General features: G+C 37.3%; 1 protein-coding gene across 1 annotated transcript in view; it reads right to left on the reverse strand.

Annotated features, from left to right (window-relative positions):
* The window catches only part of CCDC73 (coiled-coil domain containing 73), a 65976-nt gene that overhangs the window by 36204 nt on the left and 10129 nt on the right, over nucleotides 1-19643 (reverse strand). Inside the window, exons 2-6 of the mRNA XM_034768758.1 lie at nucleotides 16403-16538; nucleotides 13193-13272; nucleotides 6800-6928; nucleotides 6380-6439; nucleotides 2727-2831 (exon numbers count right to left, since the gene is read on the reverse strand). Of these exons, the coding sequence (XP_034624649.1) occupies nucleotides 2727-2831; nucleotides 6380-6439; nucleotides 6800-6928; nucleotides 13193-13272; nucleotides 16403-16538 (510 nt within the window). The remainder of the gene's footprint in view (nucleotides 1-2726; nucleotides 2832-6379; nucleotides 6440-6799; nucleotides 6929-13192; nucleotides 13273-16402; nucleotides 16539-19643) is intronic.

Here is a 19643-nt window from a genome sequence, read left to right on the forward strand (position 1 = left end):
TGAGTTAGTGACAAGTCCCAAAGCAGCATTGCCTCTTGGGAAAGAAGTGTTGATATGACCGCTCTCTGTTCAAACAGAACATGGCTGCATGTTGACCATAAGTACTAGCAAATTTCTTCCCTTGATATGGGGAAGGAAAGTGTGACAAGCTAGATGAATGGCTTTCAACTCTTACATTATATGGAGAGCTAAATCCTGGCTAGACCAGACAGTCTCTGAATCTACTGAGATTGCAGGTGGGCCCCCCAACCTAAGGCAGAAGCATCCATAACCAAACTCAAAGTTAGTTGATGGGGAGCAAACGGAACTCCCACACACATACTGGATTGGTCTATCTACCAATTGAAACAGTCTAAGAATGATGTTAGCCCTCAAGCCACCATATCCAATGAATGACAAATAGAGGAGTACACCAAGCTCAGCCAGCCCTGCAGCTTTCTGAGTTGAAGCATAAGACTTGGGGAGAGTACAGGCAGGAAAGACTTGGCAGTGACCTGATAAGGTGTAAATGGATGAATATGAACTTTACTTTAAATGTTTGTTAAATTTTAATATATTACAATCCGAGAGAGAGTGTGAATGGAGAAAAGGGTTGGTGAGTTACTGAAGAAGCCTGTGGAAGGAGGAAACTGAGGCAGGAGTCATTTGCAAGGTCATCCTAAGGCCACAAGGGATTGCTCAGCTGCTAGCCACACAGTGACATTCTGCAACAGTTGTAACTGGGATAAAATAACCAGTGCCTGCATCGGTGCCAGATGGACCCTTCCTAAGCATGAGCTACCCTTTTCTGTGGCAGAGCAAGAGGAATTCTGCCTCTTAGAGCCAGGACATGTTGACAGTGACCTGGATTAATGCCCCTTAGCAGAGTGGTGCTCCTTTCTTCCCCTGACCTCAGAAGTTTTACCAGTTGAAGAAGAGACTTTCTTAGATGTGACCCTCAGAGCTACGAGCTACAGAGCTGACAGCAGTGCTTTTTGAAGAGGACTGCTTAGAGTTTTCATTTCCAGCCACTCCAGGACATGAAGAGGGGTGTATCAATCTCTCCAGCAAAAACAAATTCAAGCAAGTCTCTCTCTTATATTCTGTGTTCTGCTTGCGAATGACTTGCAAATGGCATCTCTCTCAGGGATGTGCCTCTCACCAAGGCATAATGAGCATCACTGGCTTACAAGATGGACAGTTATTAAAACGTGGAGACTTTTGTTCTACTCTAAGGGATTGACTTAGCAGCAGGAAATCTGACACAGAAAAGAAGGATTTTTTGGTTTGTTTTTGTTTTAAAAAGGAAACATTATGGAAAACTTATGACTGACTAAGGCCATGTCAACACTATCACTTATGTCGGCAAAACTTATATTGCTGAGGGGTGTGAAAAAACACACCTGATCAACAACATAAGTTCCGCCAGCATCAGTGGTAGTGTGCACAGGATGACGGGCTATTTTAAGCTCCAGTCACTTCTTAGCCTCTTTGCTGAGACTTTCAACTAGGATATCAATTAGTTCCAGTTTGGAAAGTTGTGGGTTTTTGTTTTTTTAGTAGATATGTATACTGATTGGGAACTAGATTCGCTTTCACAGTTCAAACAGAAATGTATTATTTTTTCTTCTTCTTCGAGTGGTGTCCCTATGAGTGCTCCAATTCAGGTGTGCCTTTGATTGGAGATTTTCTGCTGCTACAAGTTGGAAGTTAGGCAATATCTGAGCTATTTGTTCACTGTGGAATCCTCTTTATGTGTATAAATGGTTCTAAATACCTTTAGATAGTTAAGGTATGTCTACACCAGTGGTTCCCAAACTTGTTCCGCCGCTTCTGCAGGGAAAGCCCCTGGTGGGCCGGGCCGGTTTGTGTACCTGCCGCGTCCGCAGGTTTGGCCGATCGCGACTCCCAGTGGCCGCGGTTCGCTGCTCCAGGCCAATGGGAGCTGCTGGCAACGTGCTTCCAGCAGCTCCCATTGGCCTGGAGCAGCGAACCACGGCCACTGGGAGCCGCGATCGGCCAAACCTGCGGACGCGGCAGGTACACAAACCGGCCCGGCTCACCAGGGGCTTTCCCTGCAGAAGCGGCGGAACAAGTTTGGGAACTGCTGGTCTACACTATAGACCTTACAATGGCGCAGCTGTACCGCTGCAGCTGCGCTGCTGTAAGATAACTCGTGTAGCCACTCTACGCTAATGGGAGAGAGCTCTCCTGTGGACATAGCTACTGCCACTCATTGAAAGTGGTTTAATTTGTCAAATTCAGCATACTCTGATCTGCCCCTTCACCACTTTTAACATGCAGCCTATGCCAAGGAGGGTGAGGGAAGGTGGCACTATGCTCCGGATGTCATTATGCCAGCCCTTTTGCCCTGAATTTTGCTGAAATTGAGGACAGGATCTTGCTCCTTGATTTTCAGAACTCAATTTTCTAAAAAAAAAAAAAAAAAAAAACACATCTTAACAACAACAACAAAAATCACTTAACTAAAACAACAGTCTTGAGGTTAACTAAGATTTGCTTTATCCTCTAGAAAAAAATTGGTGAAAATTGGCAGCCATCTTTTTCTTTGAGGAGTTTAGGGAACAGGGTGTGTTTCAAGGTTCATACTGAAAATTAAGGAGCTGAGGGACCAGAGGATCAGAGGTCAAAAGTTCTGAAAAGCATTCTGATGTGTTTAACAGCCCTACACTCTTCAAAAGTATACAGCAGGTAGTAGTAGATTGTATAATCAAGAAAAATCTGACCTTATATTCTTCTTTCAGTGCATTCAATTCACTTTCCATTCTGACATTTGTTTGGGTCAGTCGCTGAAACAGCTGCTGCATATGTTGTAGAGAACTGATAATCTCCTTATGAAAATAAACAAACAAATCATGGTATATTAGTTTGTTTAGTTTGTGAAGTTTGAGCATAAAGAAAATAATGGATGTTTTACAAATACTTTATTTTTGATTAACACATGTGTTCTTTCCTCAGTTAATAGATTACATAATTTACATTAATATCACTATTTCTCTTTTTAAATTATCAGTATCAGTTTTGGGAGGGGGTTGATGGAAGACGAAAGAGCTACTCAACTCCTCTGTGGCCTTTTTCTGTGGAACAATATAATAGTAAAGTTCTTCTCAAGGTATTTTCTTATATGATGCCACTTGATGAACAGTTCAGTAGCAGTTCTGGACCCATCTGAACAAGACATGTTTAAATGCGCCAAATTCTGTCTGCACTTCACAGTTTTGAGTTCAGCACATTTGGCAGAGTAATGTTATGACAATATATATCACTGCCAGTTTGGAAGACCCCAGAGGAAACAGGCAACCACTTTCACAAACAGATGATCCTGAAAACTGTTCTCCATCTTCTGAATGTAGACTCTACTGGGCTGGAATTTACACACAGTAATGGTGTATTATGACATGAACATCAGAATGTTGTGATACAATTCAGGTTTATCAGACTTTGCAGCTAGCATCTGATCTTTCTGGGGTATATCCCCCCAGAATGCTACAATGATGGGCCCATTGGAACTAAAAATAACACATGCATTTTTAAATTCTGAGATGAATTTAGGGCCAGATTGTGAATCCCTTACTTGTGTGAGCAGTTACTCACACAAATATTCCATTGATTTCACAGGAATTCCCAAGAGTAACTACTCACCACTGTATAGGGTTCAAAGTGTGGCTCTTAGGGATTCAATATTCATGGTGGTGAGGGACTAGTAGCTCTCACTTAAATACTATGTAATGCTGTGTAAATTTCTTCCCCAGCTTTACTAATGCAAACTACAGTTCTGACCTGCAATATCGCTGTTGCTCTTCCAGTTTTGGGATTCTCCTAAGAAGCAGCTGACACTTATGCCAAATTTGTGGTGTTTGTGTCATGGTGAACAGAAGGTATATCTACACTGCAATTGGACACCTGCGGTTGATCTCTGCCAGCTGCCTCAGGCTTGTAGGGCTGTTAATTGTGGCGTAGACATTTGGACTCGTGAGCTCCAGGACCCTCCCACCTTGCAGGCTCCTAGAACCCAGGCTACAGCCTGAGCCTGAACACCTACACCACAGTTAAACAGGATCAAACCACCAAATTAATTTCTTTTTGTGACAAAGTTTTGAGCTCAGATCTCCATACATGAAAGGCCAGTACACTACCTTACTCCTGAAGGGCTCCTATTATACTACAATCCTAGAGTCTTAAAATTTCTCATGTCCTGCAGAGAGAGAGAGAGTCTATTTTTAAGAAGAACTCAGTGTTATTGAATGGAATACACTCTAAATGGCAGGAAATGCTCTCCAGGACAGATGGAATTTAAAGACTGCAGGACGTCCTTGTTTCAAGAAAAATAAGATCTCAAAGAGAGGACCACCCAAATAACTGGTTGATTAAGGTGTAAATCTAGGATCACCCTGAAGACTGTAGACTGATTAAAAACAGAAAAGAAAAGACCAAGGTATCTTCATAACACACACAAAATGGTGACTCTGTTGACAAAGCCTGCTAGCTAAAGCAGATGTGATGGAGAAAATAAAAGCCACTTTACATGAAACAATATGTAAGACACATTTCTGAAGGTCCCAAGATAGAGAGAATGACCTAAACAAGCAACATATATCCACAAATCCCTACAGAACTTGCTCCTAAACAGTAATCCAGTAGCTACTAGTAAATGATTTGCACAGATGCAATGTGTGACATAATTGATTTTGGGATAGAAAATATTCTTAAATGTTGAATGGAATTGAAAGAGAGACTCATACCAAACTCATACATTAATTTATCTCTAAAGAGATTCAAAACTGAAAGTTTTCTGACTTCTTTCATATACTATAGGTAGTCTCTTTTTTTCAGGCAAAATCAGGTAACTAAATGTTTAAGTACTAGTATCTGTGTACACAGAATTAGAGACCACATGGAGGTCTGAAAGTCTACTGGTACAGAGGCTGACTTAAGTGGCTGGTTACATGCCACAGATAGTAGTTCTGCAATTTCATATGTGAGTTCCTTCAGAACTCCTAGGTGAATGCCATTTGGTCCTGATCACTTATTACTGATTAATTCCTCAATTTGTTCCAAAACCTCCTCTACTGACACCTCAGTCTGGGAGAGTTCCTCAGATCTGTTCCGTAAAAAGAATGGCTCAGATGTGGGAATGTCCCTCTTATCCTCTGCAGTATAGACCAATGCACAGAATTCATTTAACTTCTCTGCAATGACTGGTCTTCTCTGAGTGCTCATTTAGCATGTTGATCATCCAGTAGCGCCACTCAGTTTGACAGGCTTCCTGTTTTTCATGTACTTACAAAAAATTTTGTTGTTAGTTTGTCTTTTGCTAGGTGCTCTTCAAATCCTCTTTTGTCCTACCTAATTACAGTTTTGCTCTTGGCTTGCCAGAGTTGATGCTCCTTTCTATTTATCTGAGTAGGATTTGACTTCAAATTTTTAAAAGGATGTCTTTTTCTCTCTAACTGCTTCGTTTAGGGGTTTTTAGCCATGGTGGTTTTTTGGGTGGAGGCAGGAGGCTCTTTGTGGATTTTTTTAAGGATACAAACATACCCATACACCAGACTGAAAGTATCACTCCATGGAGTATTTTTAGCACAACTTAGGTCTGTGAGAGTCATTAAGTTAAACTCTAATAAGCATCCATTACCTACTTTTTCTAGTTCTACTGTCAAGCATTCTTCAAAAGTAAAGTAAAAATACAGTCTTCTGAGACTACGATGGTACTGCTAGATCACCCTTTAATGAGTGCTCAATGGGTAATGTGGTCAGTATTCTGTTCCTTCCCCTCCCTAAGAACATGTACATCACTTTTTTGACATGCCTGGTATTAATGACCTATGGAGAGGGAGTCTTTTATGACCTAAGAAAAGATCACTTTTACATGAGATCCTGCAAAGCAGTACAGTACACTGCTATTACAGTCAATGTGTGTTTGAGTAGTTTATTTGGATGCTTGACACATGATCCCAATTTTAACTGGATGGACTACCAGTGAAATGCAAGTAATTTGTTGGGTACCAGTGTGCAGAAAGAGGAAACAAGTATTCTACAATCCTTACTGCATATCTTTATTGAATACATATGTAGAAGATTATTTTCATTGGTATGCCAGGTTTCTCTTGTCTGAAATTTAACTAAATAAATGAAGACTTGGAAATATAATGTGGAAAACAAAATTAATAAAATAATGTATGTCCTATTAATTGATTTGATATAAAACAGTAAGATCCTGTTTTTATTATTAAAATCAACATTAAATTACTTCTGAAAAGTAAAATGCTGAACACAGTTAATTTTAAGAGTTTAGAGCACATTTCTTAAATGGCCAAATATTTCTGATCACAAGTATTATTAATCAACTTTAAACAGCAAAATTGCATTAACCGCTCACCTGTTTCTCTTCTTTAATGTGTGCATTTTCTTCACTGAGATTTTTATTAATCTCTGTTTCCTTAACAAAATATAAAATGAACATTAAGTAATGTATGAAAATATTATGCAACAATCTTTATATTAATACATTTTCTTTAATAAAATTACATTAAACTGATTTTTCATCCTTATCGAGAGCAATTTAATGACAGTTAGTGCTTGAAAGACATTTGATCTTATAAATAATAAAATATCTTACATTTATAATTTAGTTTCCTAGAAAATGTAGTATTTAAAATCAAATAATTGTCACTACAAATATTCAGTTCTCAAAAAGGTATAGAAACATGTATGCATCACTTGGAAATCATTACAGCTCTGTTTTTTAAATGAGCAAGAGGAAACATTAGGCAACAAATGTTAAGAGCTTCTTGAATACCATTCTGATTTTTTGTTGTAGTTCTTGTAACTGCTGTTCCTTTGCTGTAAGATTGATGTTTTCTTCTCCCACCCTGTACTGACATGTGACCTTGGACCTTATCAAGTCTGTAGTTACTTTCTTCAGTTCCTTAACACAGGAAACATGCATAAATAGTTCATCCAGTATCAGCACTGCAACTCAAAACAGAGAAATCTTTACACTATCCTGACCCGTGCCCTTTCTTTAAAAAAGTACAGAAATACCAAAACAAATGAAATTAAGTAATATACATTAAATTAATAGTAATGACTGTTTGTTTTAACTATCAGTGTAAAACAAACAAACAAAAAAAACCATCAAGTCATCTACCAAGAGGGGTTGTATAAATATTGCTACTGTCTCTCCCTATTACAAAAGTAGTAGAGTTACATTATAGTTGATATTGGTAGGGAACTCCTGTGCCGAGCCATACAACAGGAGTAAAAGTACCCATTAGTACACCAATGACAACTTCTGTGTACTCCTGGGAAATAGCAGAAAAAAAGGAAGAGCAGTGGATATCTGGCAAAAACAGGAACTGACCATAAATTTTGGGGATCTTTGCTTTCTCTGTAACATTAATTACTTAATCTCAAGAGAACACTAAATTAATTTAATATTAGAAACCTTTACAACATGATTTTCCATTTAAAATATGCCTTTGATTTTATAGCCTTTATAATCTTTTAAATATCCTGCACTTTTTAAAAAAACATTATCTGTTTTCTAACTAGTTTATCCAAAGCGGCTAGTGCAGCAAATAAACAGCAAATGCTTTGATCTCATTAAATTACAACTTATAGTTCCTGGACTCATAAATATTGTGCCCTTTTCTCCCCCACCCCTCCTTTTCTGGTGCAAGGTAGTCTGTTTAATATCGCTCTCTCCTTGAGCACTCTGACGTTTACTCAGACAAACAGCAGAGGTTATGAATGCTGTTCACAGATAGTATCAAGAATTCTTCATGATGCCATAGTTGTGAACCAAGCATTCAGAATGGTAATAGTTTTATCTAGCAACTATGTTTGGTCTGTTTAACTTTTCTCTACAAAACTGGAATTCCATCTTATCACAGAAACAATGGTTTAACTGTTCTGGACAAAATCATATACCAGTGCAAAAGAAAAAATGAAGATTATCTTGCATGTGAAATTCATGAATATAGAGTTATATGAAAGAATATGAGTATAGCTACCTCTATCAATTAATTCATTTTTATAAACTATTTTTAATACTCTAGTCATAAGTGAATTTACAGTGCTCTAACATAGACAAAGTATAATTGTTTAATTGGAAGACTGTAAAGAGAATAGTATTACTTTAGAAATGTGATATTTTGTAATCTGAAAATCCAATTAGGAAATTTCAGTCTTTTCATACAAAAATTAGATAATACTCATTGTTAGTTTTTACTGAAAGGGTCTATACAACAAGCAACAAAGCATATTTTCAAAATTAAATGTAAGAGGGGGTGAGAGGTTTGACTTTGTGGAAGTGAGTACTATGCCAATTTTTTGAATGCACTATCTGTACGGGAGACAGTTATTAGATTCTGTGTACTATAAAGCCCAATGGATAAGCAAGTGCAAATACTTTGTCTATGGCTCTGATACTGCATGCTTTCTAAAACTCAGGATTTACTGCCATGCACAAGAAAAATCCTACAAAGTAGTTAGTCTGGTCCTTACTTCTTATCTTGCACTGTAAAAAAAAAAAACAAAAAACTATTATGCACATTTATATTGAGGCCATGGAGGTTAGGTAGAGGAGTGGGAGGTCTAACTGACGAAGATATATATTCATGTATATTTTCTTTTGTACCAATACCACAAATCTGGTAATCTATCTGACCACACGGATAGAGAAAATATTAACAATCAGATCTAGAGACAAACCCACTCACCAAGGGCAAGTGGAGAACTTTCTTTGGTGAGTGCAGGGGCCTAGGCCATCACTTTATGAAGAATTTTAAGTTTTGAAATAAAAATAATTATGATTCTAGCCTTTATGGCTGCAAAGATAACGTTCCAAATATGAACCAAATGTAAACAGATGCAGTATTTTCATCCAAACAATCAATTGTAAGCACCAGAGAATTATAGGTTGTAAGAAATAGCCAGCATAGGTTTGTCAAGAATAAATCAGACCAAACCAACCCAATTTCCTTTTTGGACAGGGTTCCTGGCCTAGTGGATGAGGAGAAGAAGTAGATATGATATATCTTGATTTTATTAAGGCTTTTCATTAGCAAATTAGGGAAATGTGGTTTAATGAAATTACTATTAGGTGTGTATACAGCTGGTTAAAAGACCATACTTAAAGAGTAGTTATCAAAGGTTTATTGTCAAATTGGGGTGGCGTATCTAGTGGAGTCCAGTCAGTCCTGGGTCCATTTCCATTCAATATTTTCATTAATGACTTGGATAATGGAGTGCAGAGTACGCTTATAAAATGTGCAGATGACACCAAGCTGGGAGAGGTTACAAGCACTTTGGGGAACAGGATTAGCATTCAAAACAACCTTGACAAATTGGAGAATTGGTCTTTAAATCATCAAGATAAATTGAATAAAGACTAGTGCAAAGTACTACACTTAAGAGGGAAAAATCAAACACCCAACTACAAAATGGGAAATAACTGGCTAGGTGGTAGTAGATCTGAGTATTATAATGGGTCACAAATTGAATGTGTGTCAGCAGTGTGATGTAGTTGTGAAAGGCTAATATTCTGGGGTGTATTACTAGGAATGTCATATGTTACAGGGTGGCATGTGTCCTCCCCTACTTAGTACTGCTGAGCCTTCAGCTGGAGAACTGTGTCCAATTCTGGGTACTGCACTTTAAGAAAAAGATGTGAATAAATTGCAGACAGTCCAGAGAAGAGCAAACAAAAATGATAAGTTTAAATAAAACCCTCAGCTATGAAGAAAGGTTAAAAAAACTGGGCATGTTTAATCTTGAGAAAAGAAGACTGAGGGGAACCTGATGATACTCTTCAAATATATTAACAACTGTTATTAAAAGGACAATGATCAATTGTTTTCCATCTCTACTAAAGTAGAACAAGAAGTAATGGGTTTAATCTGCAGCAAGGAAGATTTAGGTTAGATATTAGGAAAAACTTTCTAACTATAAGGGTAGTTAAGGAAGGCTTCCAAAGGAGGTTGTGGAATCCTCATGATTGGAGATTTTTAAGCACAAGCTAGACAAACACCTGTCAGGAATAGTCTCAGTTTACTTGGTCCTGCTTCAGCGCAGGGGGCTGGACTTGGCATCTTGAGATCCCTTCCAGACCTACATTTCTATGATTCCTAAGTCTACTGTATCTAAGCTCCAGTGTTTCAGCTGCTGCTTCTACTTGAACAATAACAGGCAGGGAGTTAACTCGCAGTGTAGTTCTCCCACCAGTGTTCAATGTGGAGGAAGCACTTGAAGAGTGAAGGTCCAAGAAAGCAAGGATCCAAGAAAGCACGCTGTGGTAGTCAAAGGAGGAAAGGAGACTTTTCTTTCTCTCTTTTTTTTTTTGCTTATATAAAAATAAAAATATTTTCTTTTAATTTATACCCCTAAACCTCAAGAATAAATCCTGGCAGAAAAAAAATCTGAGTGAAAGATTGTGTTGCTGGATGCGGTATACAATTTTCTTGCCCTCACATATTAAAAAGTCCTAATTATTATTTCATAAAATTGTTCTGGGTTTTTCCCTTTAACCAAAATAACTAATCCAATTTACTATTACGTTCACACATTTCTGGAATTTTGAGGTTTATCATGAAGCCTCAGACCCCAGTTCCAATGAAGCCTCTCAGTTATGCAAAAGCCAGTTTTCGTGGACTCCATACAATTTTTGATCTCGCCTAAGAATGTGAACCATTCTACACAGACAACAATTCATTTCTCAAAGATTAAGATTTCTGTGGTCAAAGTGCACCATATAGTTATATTTGTTCTGAAGTGGAAAGTTGTTTTACCTGCAACACACTGTTGAGGTTAACCATTTTAAAACAAATCCCCCATTTTAGTTTTGTTTTTCAAAACCATTTACTTTTGGGGGAGTGGATTTTTGGTGTAATGCTATTATTATCTGAATAATGTATTTGGACTAAATAGGCTTTTCTAAAAGCTATAAAACCTCTTCATGATTTGAACACCCTTTTGAGTAATTTCACAATGTTGTGCTTTATCGTTAAGTTTATAAGTATGATTTTAATAAGAGACAGAGCTCTGATCTTTTGAATCAAACAGTCATTTTGGAACTTGGTGTTTTTGAATACTCAGGGTGTGCCTTATTCTCTAGTATGCAACTAAAAATAAATTAGATTTAATTAGTGATTTATCTTTGCTGTTATTAAAACTGTAAGCCCAAAATAAATGTCTGCAATAGGCAACAAGCTTGAGATTGAAAGAAACAGATGAAAAAAGGGTCTTAATTAATTAAACTGTCTATCTCAGGGTATAATTGATTTCTGGACCAGATTTTTAAAGGCATCATACCCCAATGAACCTCAACAATGAGAAGCTATGTGTTCTATTAAAAACTGAAAAACAATACTAGGTGCAGGTAGAATTTTAAAGCATTGCTGTACTCATCAACCTCACTTTTCAGAAATGCAAGTCACAGTGAGTAAATGTCCAATTTTGATCAGTTTAAAACAAACTTAAATGGTAACTGAATCCCTCTCCTAAACAACTAATTTTTCCTATTGCAAGTAGTAGTCTCAAGTCTCCTGAACAGGTAGCATGTAGCAGCAGCAGGAGCATGACCACAAAGTCATCTGTCTGAAGATATCAGAGCAACAGAAACCCAAAGGAGATTGGGAGTGGAGCAGTGAACTGGTTCTCTTTCAAGGTTTCTGGGAGCCTGATGATCAAGGGGGAAACATTGTTGGACCTCCCTTCAAATAAATGGAAGTGGGGAGGAGGAGGCAAGAACAAGGTGGGATTATGGACAGAGAATGAAATTACATGACTATTGCAGGGGTTGCCTTTGCTTTTCTCCTGTTACCCTTTAATTGGCTGCTAGAAGGGAAGAGAGACCTACCCCTCCTGACATGCATATTAACCCTTTTAGCTTGCCTCACTCACTTGCTTAGGAGAAAGGGCAAATCCAAAGAGATATCTGGTAACTACTATAGTTCTGCATGTGTGAGGGACAGGAGGGAGCTCAGTGGCAGGGTAACCTCACTGTCCACATGCCACCTGCCCCCCATTCACCTTGGTAACACTTGTCCCAAGCTCTCAATTTATTTTAGTGATTCTGCAATGCTTTTTTTTCTCCCAGGCTACCAGACTTCTTTTATAGGCATAGTTGCTCTTTTGCCCATATGCCAGGGGTTCTCAACCTTTTTCTTTCCGAGGCCCCACCAACATGCTATAAAAACTCCATGGCCCACTTGTGCCCAAGAACTGGTTTCTGCCAGGGCCAGTGTTAAGGGGTAGCAAGCAGGGCAATTGCCTGGGGCCCCAAGCCCCAGTGATGTAACATTGCTCAGGCTTCGGCTGCAGCCCCAGAGGTTTCAGTCCGATGCGGTGGGGCGTCGGCTCTCTACCCTGGGCCCAGCGAGTCTAATGCTGGCCCTGCTTGGTGGAAATCTGCTCACGGCCCCGCAGGGGGCCCCAGACTCCTGGGTGAGAACCACTGCCATACGCTATCGCAATGATTTTCAACCAGGAAGGAGGGCCACAGAGTATATCTAAGGGGTCTGCGAAAGGCTATCGTTACCCACAGAACAGCGGCTTTCAAACTGGGGTCTGTAGACTATGTAAGATTTCCAAAAGGGTCCACCCCTCCATTTGAACCTTTTAGGGGTCCACAAATAAAAAAAGGTTAAAAATCACTGCTTTATCGCCCTCTGGCTACTCTGAAAAGTGCCATCTATTGCTTTACTCTATGGGATGGGAAAGGCAATGGCAACAAAGCAAAGGAGAAAGCCATGCTGCCAGTTATTGGCAAAGAAGAAATTGGGATGAGTGAAGATCAATGACAGTTTCTATGTGCCAGGAACTCCTTAAAGCTGCTTTCCTCCCACATATTTTTTACACAGGAAGGGGAGCATATAATATTAACATAATACCTTCCTCTCATATAGTGCTTTTCATCCACAGATCTCAAAGCATTTTATAAAGGAGGTCAGTAGCATTATCCCCATTTTACAGACAGGGAACTGAGACACAGAGAGGAATGTGACTGCCCAAGGTGACCCAGCAAAGCAGTGGAAGAGCCAGGAACTGAACCCAGGTATCCTGAAAGCCAATCCTAGCCACTCAGCCAGTATGAAGAAGAGCGCTACAATTTGTATGTTATTATTCTTACTACTTCTACTGAAGCTCCTCAAACAAGCCCAAACATCTGGAAAATACATACTGTACTTACCTCCTTTAGATTATCTATTTCAGACTCTTGCCTTTTATTCACTGATGCCAGTTTTTCATTAAGTTGTAGTGCTTCCAGCACTTCAATGGAAAAAAAATTAAATACATCCTCAAAACATGCCTTCAAATTAAAATTTCATGTGGATATATACACTGTAATATATACACAACTTCCTTAACAAACTCTGTGAAAAAGGAGCTAAGGTTGCAAGTGTCTCAATTACTTAGTTTTACTGTAGTAATGCCTAAAATACTCAGTTAGGATCAGACTGATTTATACTACCCTGGTACAGCTCAAACCTTTAGATTTTTACAAAGGGGTAGAATTTTTGTAAGAAAAGTGTAATATTATTGTGGATATTAGCTGGATTTTACCTTCATTAATTTTCAACTTTAACATTTTAAACAATGAGGTTGTTTGTGCTTTTCTGTTACTTTTAATTATCATCAAAAGTTTAAATCAGGTTATCTATAAGGTGAGGAGGCAGGCTCTACAGAATTTAGGAGACCCATCAAAATGGGGCTTCCCTTCCAAAGATTTTAGCAAATCCATAGGATCTGTAGGGGCAATTATACCTAGCTGGAATATGGGAGGTAATGGACAGTAGAAAGGCAATAGAGGAGACATAAAATCTACTTTTATCTACATTGAAAACTTTGAGTGAAATCCTGGCCCTATTGAGGTCAATGAAAGTTTTGCCATTGACTTCAATTGAGCCAGAATTTCACTCTAAAAGTGTTTAAAATACTACATCTAAAAAAACTGTACATGTCCCCCAATCTCTGTATTTCTCAGTCTCCTCTATCCCTATCCATGCATCTTGATCTCCTATACTTTCTCTTCATCCCTTATTCCATGCTTTTCCCTTCATGTTTTCCCTTCATGCACCCTCTTTTTACTGCTCCAACAGCTCCCATTCCAAAATTGGGTAGCACAGGTCTGTGCCATCCAGCTCCTACTCCTTTTTAATTTTTCCCCCCAAAATTCCTAGAAATATTCTACTCAGGCATTTACAACTTGTCAATTTCAGGTGGAACGTTTGAAAGTTGGGCTTACAATATGATCAGGCTTACAATAGCCTCAGTAACAGTATTATGAGAGAGATTTTCAAATTAAATAGATGCATTACAAAATGTAACACACTTCTTAAAATGTCCCAAGACAACTTTCCAATACATAAAATATCATAAGTGAAATTCTATCCAACTGAAGTCTATAACAAAACTCCCATTGACTTCAGTGGAGCCAGGATTTCACCTTCATGGTTTTAAAGCCTGGTAGATTGAAACAAATAATAAATAAAGCCAGAGTTAAAAGTGCTGGATCCCATTAGAAAGAGGGGCATCTCTACTATACAACTACATGAAGCACCAATTTTTAACTTCAACATTTTCAAGATCTACAAATTGTTTTCATAAACACTATTTTTAATCCCAGGAAATCAGTAGGTTAGAAATTAGAGGTTTATTTAATGTATGGATTCCTGTGACTTTTCCATTGACTGTAGATTCATATTCAGAATTTACAAGCGATCTACATGCTTAATATGGCTGTTAAATAACACAGTATAAAATTAATTTTCTCTTCAGTAAGAAATACACTGTAGTTACTATGGTGAATAGCTCATTTTCTTGTTGAACAGAAGCACTTGTATTGCTGTTATATTTAATCTTTTCCAGCTGTTTACTTTGCAAATATTTTCCATAATAAAATACATTTATACATATTCCAAATTATGTAAATACAGAAAGCTAATGTATTTTTCCATAAAAATTGCAAAAAACATTTTATGCATAGGATAAACAATAAATAGGACTTTTCCATGATAAATAAAAAGAAAGAACAGCAATGTTTTCTTTTGTTTTAAATATTAAGCACAACTGTATTTCAAAAGACATGAGCATGAGGAATAACCCCAGCCATTAAAATGCCAAGAATGTTCACAGAACAGGCCACCAATTTACTCTTATCTAAATATAAAAAGCTAGCTAGTTTAAGGTTTTGAAAAATGACTTAACTTCATTTACACAAGCCTTTTTTGACATATAATGCTTGGATTTTTTCCTGTCTTTTTTACAACTAATATGTATTTATATTCCATATGTGTATTTACATATACAGACTGAATGTTCAAAGATCTTTGCACATGTTTGCATGCAGCCACAAAGGATGTACAAAACACTAAATATACACATGCAAGTCAGGGTTGTGTACATGAAAAGGTGTGGTCACATATAAATTCATGACTTATATGCATATAATGGGGGGGGTTTCTACACAAGTTCTGTGTAAAATTGCAAATACTTTTAAATATTTGAGCTATTGGTTTTAATTTTGGTATTATTTTATGGAAGAAAAACATATTTGGTGCAAAACTGTTATACATAAGTAAGCACACAGATGCTTGGTGCAATTTTGTCATATACCAACAGATTCACAAATAGTTTTGTAGAATTTAAGCACAGAGATGGGAATGAGTGTTTGGTACAGACTTATTATATTTGAATAGTTATTTATGCAGAATTTTAAAAAAAGAGTGCTAGATGATGTTGTTCATCTAGTTCTATTTATTTTTCCTGTTTTATTATTTTCTATTTCTGTACAATTGACAACAACATTTTTAATTTAAAACAACATGAATCAGAGTTGGAGATTGTCAATTGAGATTGTTGATGGCTGGAAGGTGACAGCAAACCCCTCATCCCCCGAAGAAGGGAAAAAAGTTGTCTGGCTTCCCAATTTTTCTAAGGGCTAGATTCTATGAGGTGCTGATGAGGTTTCCTGAAAGGTGTTAAATGTCTTCAAATCTCAGGATGAAATCTTGGCCCCACTGAAGTCAAAGGCAAAACCCTCACTGATTCCAGTGGGGCCTGGATTTCACCCTCAGTGAGGTCAATCACAGGTAAGGGCACTCAGCACTCTGCAAGATAACTCAGCTCTTTGTAGAACTGAGGTCTATGATCTTTGCTCACTGGGGGACACAGGAAGCACCCATGAAACAGATAACTAGAGGCAGTGGACCTAGGTACAGGGTTCAGAAATTCTTCTCCCTCCTTTCCGTCACAGAAACTCATCAGTTCCACCTGAGTAGGGTCCTCTAATGCCATGGATAAGACAGGATTAACCTCTAAATGTGAAAATACTCATTGAAGAAGAAAAAAAACCACTACAAAAATAACTACTGTAGGACTACATTTAAGAAAGATTTACCATTTTGCTCTAATTTCTCATGAGCCGCTTTTATCATTCCAAATTGACATGTGATAGTAGCATAGCATTTCTCAACTTCATTCAGTTTCTTATGATGTTCCTCCTTTGCCATTATGTGCAATTGTAGCTTTTGATCCTGTTGAAAACAGGAATCAAGAATTAGTTCAATGAGCAATTCTAGCAATTATAAATGTGCTCGCCAAACTTTCAACTATTAAATCAGATAAATCAAAGCATCAAACTCAACCAACAATATTCTGAATCAAATGGAACTGCAAAGAGATTTAAAGAAGAATAGTATAATTTAATTATCTAAATAAAATAATTTCAATATATTATTTGCTAAAAACAAAAGCTCACCATTTACTACTAAACAGTAGCTAGGGATTTTAAAAGTTTCTAAAGGAAGCATCTAAAATGTCAGTCACTTCTCAAAAACAAAAGTTAGGCTCTAACAGGTTAAAAATATTGGAACACAAATGCAAATCAGTACCAGATTCATGGACAATTATGGAATAAGTCATTCATAGGGGAAGTTTCTTCCTAACCACTGCCAATCAATGGTTGTTTTATGCCCGGAAAGATGAAGGATTACATCCCTTATACATTTTTAACTCAAATAATCTAACTGTGGATTTTCTAATTACCCATATGATTTAATTTGTTTTAATCCTACTAAACTCTTGAATGAGTGATATCTTGTGTCAATGAATTCCACAGGTTAATTGTTGTGTCAAATATATTTCCTTTTATCAGTGTTAAGTCTATCGTTTCTTTGGTTATTGTGTTATAGGAAAGGGTAAATAGGAGTTCATGATTTGCCTTTTATATACCATTCATTTGAGAGAGAAAGAGAGCTCATTTATTCATTTCCTCTGTAAACAGTAATAACCTTTTCAGTCAACTTTCATATGAAAGTCTTTTCAGTGCTCTAATAATTTTAATCTTTTTTTAAGCAAAACAAGGTGAGTGAGGTAATCCTTTATTGGACAAACTTCTGTTTGTAAACAAGACAAGCTTTCAAGCTATACAGAGCTCTTCAGGTCTGGGAAAAGTACTCAGCATGTCGCAGATAAATACAAGGTGGAAAAGATAGTTTGCATAAATAGTTACACTGAATATAAGCTTCGCAACTTTGCTAGATGATAAAAATCATGGTCTTAATAAAGACACTGGATTTATGGCTTATTACAACATTTGTAACCCACTACTCCCCCTTTTTAGTCCTATGACTGCAGAGGTGTTAACAGCCCATTTCACCTTGAAGGTCTCTTATAACACCACGTGTTAACTACTTATGCTAAACAATCTGTTCCACCTTGTATTTAGCTGTGACACTGAGTACCTTTGCCAGAGCTGAAGAGCTCTGAGTAGCTCAAAAGCTTTACTCTTTCATCAACAGAAGTAGGTACAATAAAAGATATTACCTCACCCACCTTGCCTTCCTAATATCCTGGAACCAACACAACTACAACACTGAAAACATCTTTTTTTCTGTGACATGCTGGCCAGAAATGAACAGTATTCCAGGTGACACACCAATGCAGTTGTAAAACTACTTTTTATCCCTTTTTTACTTTAGGTTTTAGTCTCTTTTCTGGTTTGTTCTGGTTTGTTTTGTTGTGGTTTTGTTTTTGTTGTTGTTTTTTGTTAGTTTTTTTTTTTTAATTATTAAGTGTGCTAAATTTCCCCTTTAATTTCCTTTAAAAATACAGAGGCAAACTCATCCCTGTGTAATTTCATTACTTTACTTGGACATACATTGCCTTTGTTAAGCTACTAGGGAATAAAACAGAAATCAAACAGGTTGGGCCAAATTCATTCCTGTATGTAACTTCAGTGGAGCTACACAGGGATGAATTTGGCCCAACTTGCTTGACTTCTGTGGTGCTCCCTTTTTATAGGCTAACAAATGCAATATATGTCCAAGCATCAGAAGATAATAAAAGTTGATGGTAATCAAAGAAATGGCCAACATAAGACTAGCAAAATAGGATATATATAATACAAATTTTTCATGTTGTATAAGATAATAAAATTAAACACAATACAGCAAATTGAAAGTTGTAATGGAAGCACAGCTAAAGAAACAGCTACCACTTATAAAATCACTTCCAGCTATTCAGCCTATGAATTTTCATATAATTCTTCTCTCTTTTCCAACCCTTTACTTATGTCAGCACAGAAAAAAACATCAAAATAACTGCATTTAAGTAATGCTACGGATGTGAATGAAACCAACAAAAATAAGAAAAGAAAGTTAATGACGACACTTGATTATTACCTTTTCTTCTGACAGTGGTTCAGACATGTTTATTCTATTAGAGACTTACACATGAAGTGCAAATTTTTCTTCTGCTCCAGGCAGATGGTGGTAGAAGGAGCCAAACTTAAGCTGACTGCCCTCAAAGGTAGGCATTCCTTGCTGATAAAGCATGATCGAGGGAAATAATTGGATTAAGTAATATGCCATCTCAGCTACGCCAAGGTGGCTTGAAAGAAGTATACCATAGAATAAGGTTTCAGTGCCAGACACACTGTATTGGGCCATAACTGGAACATGGCAAATCAGTCCCGGGGATGGAACCACTTGTGACCAGTCCAGGAATACCCATAGTGTCTTTCCATGGGATCAGACAGCTCAGAGATTTCAGTAATGGTGGAGTTACACACACCCATGAGGGACTTCCTCTCAAGGTTTAGGTTTGGGTCATTTGATTCAGTTACTTATTCAATAAACCCATGACCTGTATAACCACCAGATAACTTCCTGGTCTTTGTTTCTTTATTTGTGGCCTGGCATTAAGTAATCCATGCTTATCTTTTCTTCTTGCCTCTAGCTCTTGTGCTCTGAAGTAGCCAGGCACAGCATGATAAGCTAAGAGCCATGTCAATTTAAATTGAATTTCTTTTCTGTTATCTCTCTGTATGTCAAAACCTTAAATAGACCTATATATAAATTTATACATGGGTATGTTCTCCTCCCGATGCAGGTAATTTCCATTACTCTGAAAGGTTTGATTAATTTTCATATTAATGAGACACAATGTAGGGCAAATTGACCCTATAGTGCAGGAATTATTTTTAAACCCCTGGCTTACTTTAGCAATAATGCATTACAATACATGCCTCATATTTAAAATATTACAAAACCGTGTGTGTATTAAGAATCACAAGCTTTGACAATATCATATTTTGAAGAATTACAGCAAAATCTGCAGGAAGTTTCTCCCAATCTTCT

The sequence above is a fragment of the Trachemys scripta genome, chromosome 4 (assembly GCF_013100865.1).
Source record: "Trachemys scripta elegans isolate TJP31775 chromosome 4, CAS_Tse_1.0, whole genome shotgun sequence".
Lineage (NCBI taxonomy): Eukaryota > Metazoa > Chordata > Testudines > Emydidae > Trachemys > Trachemys scripta.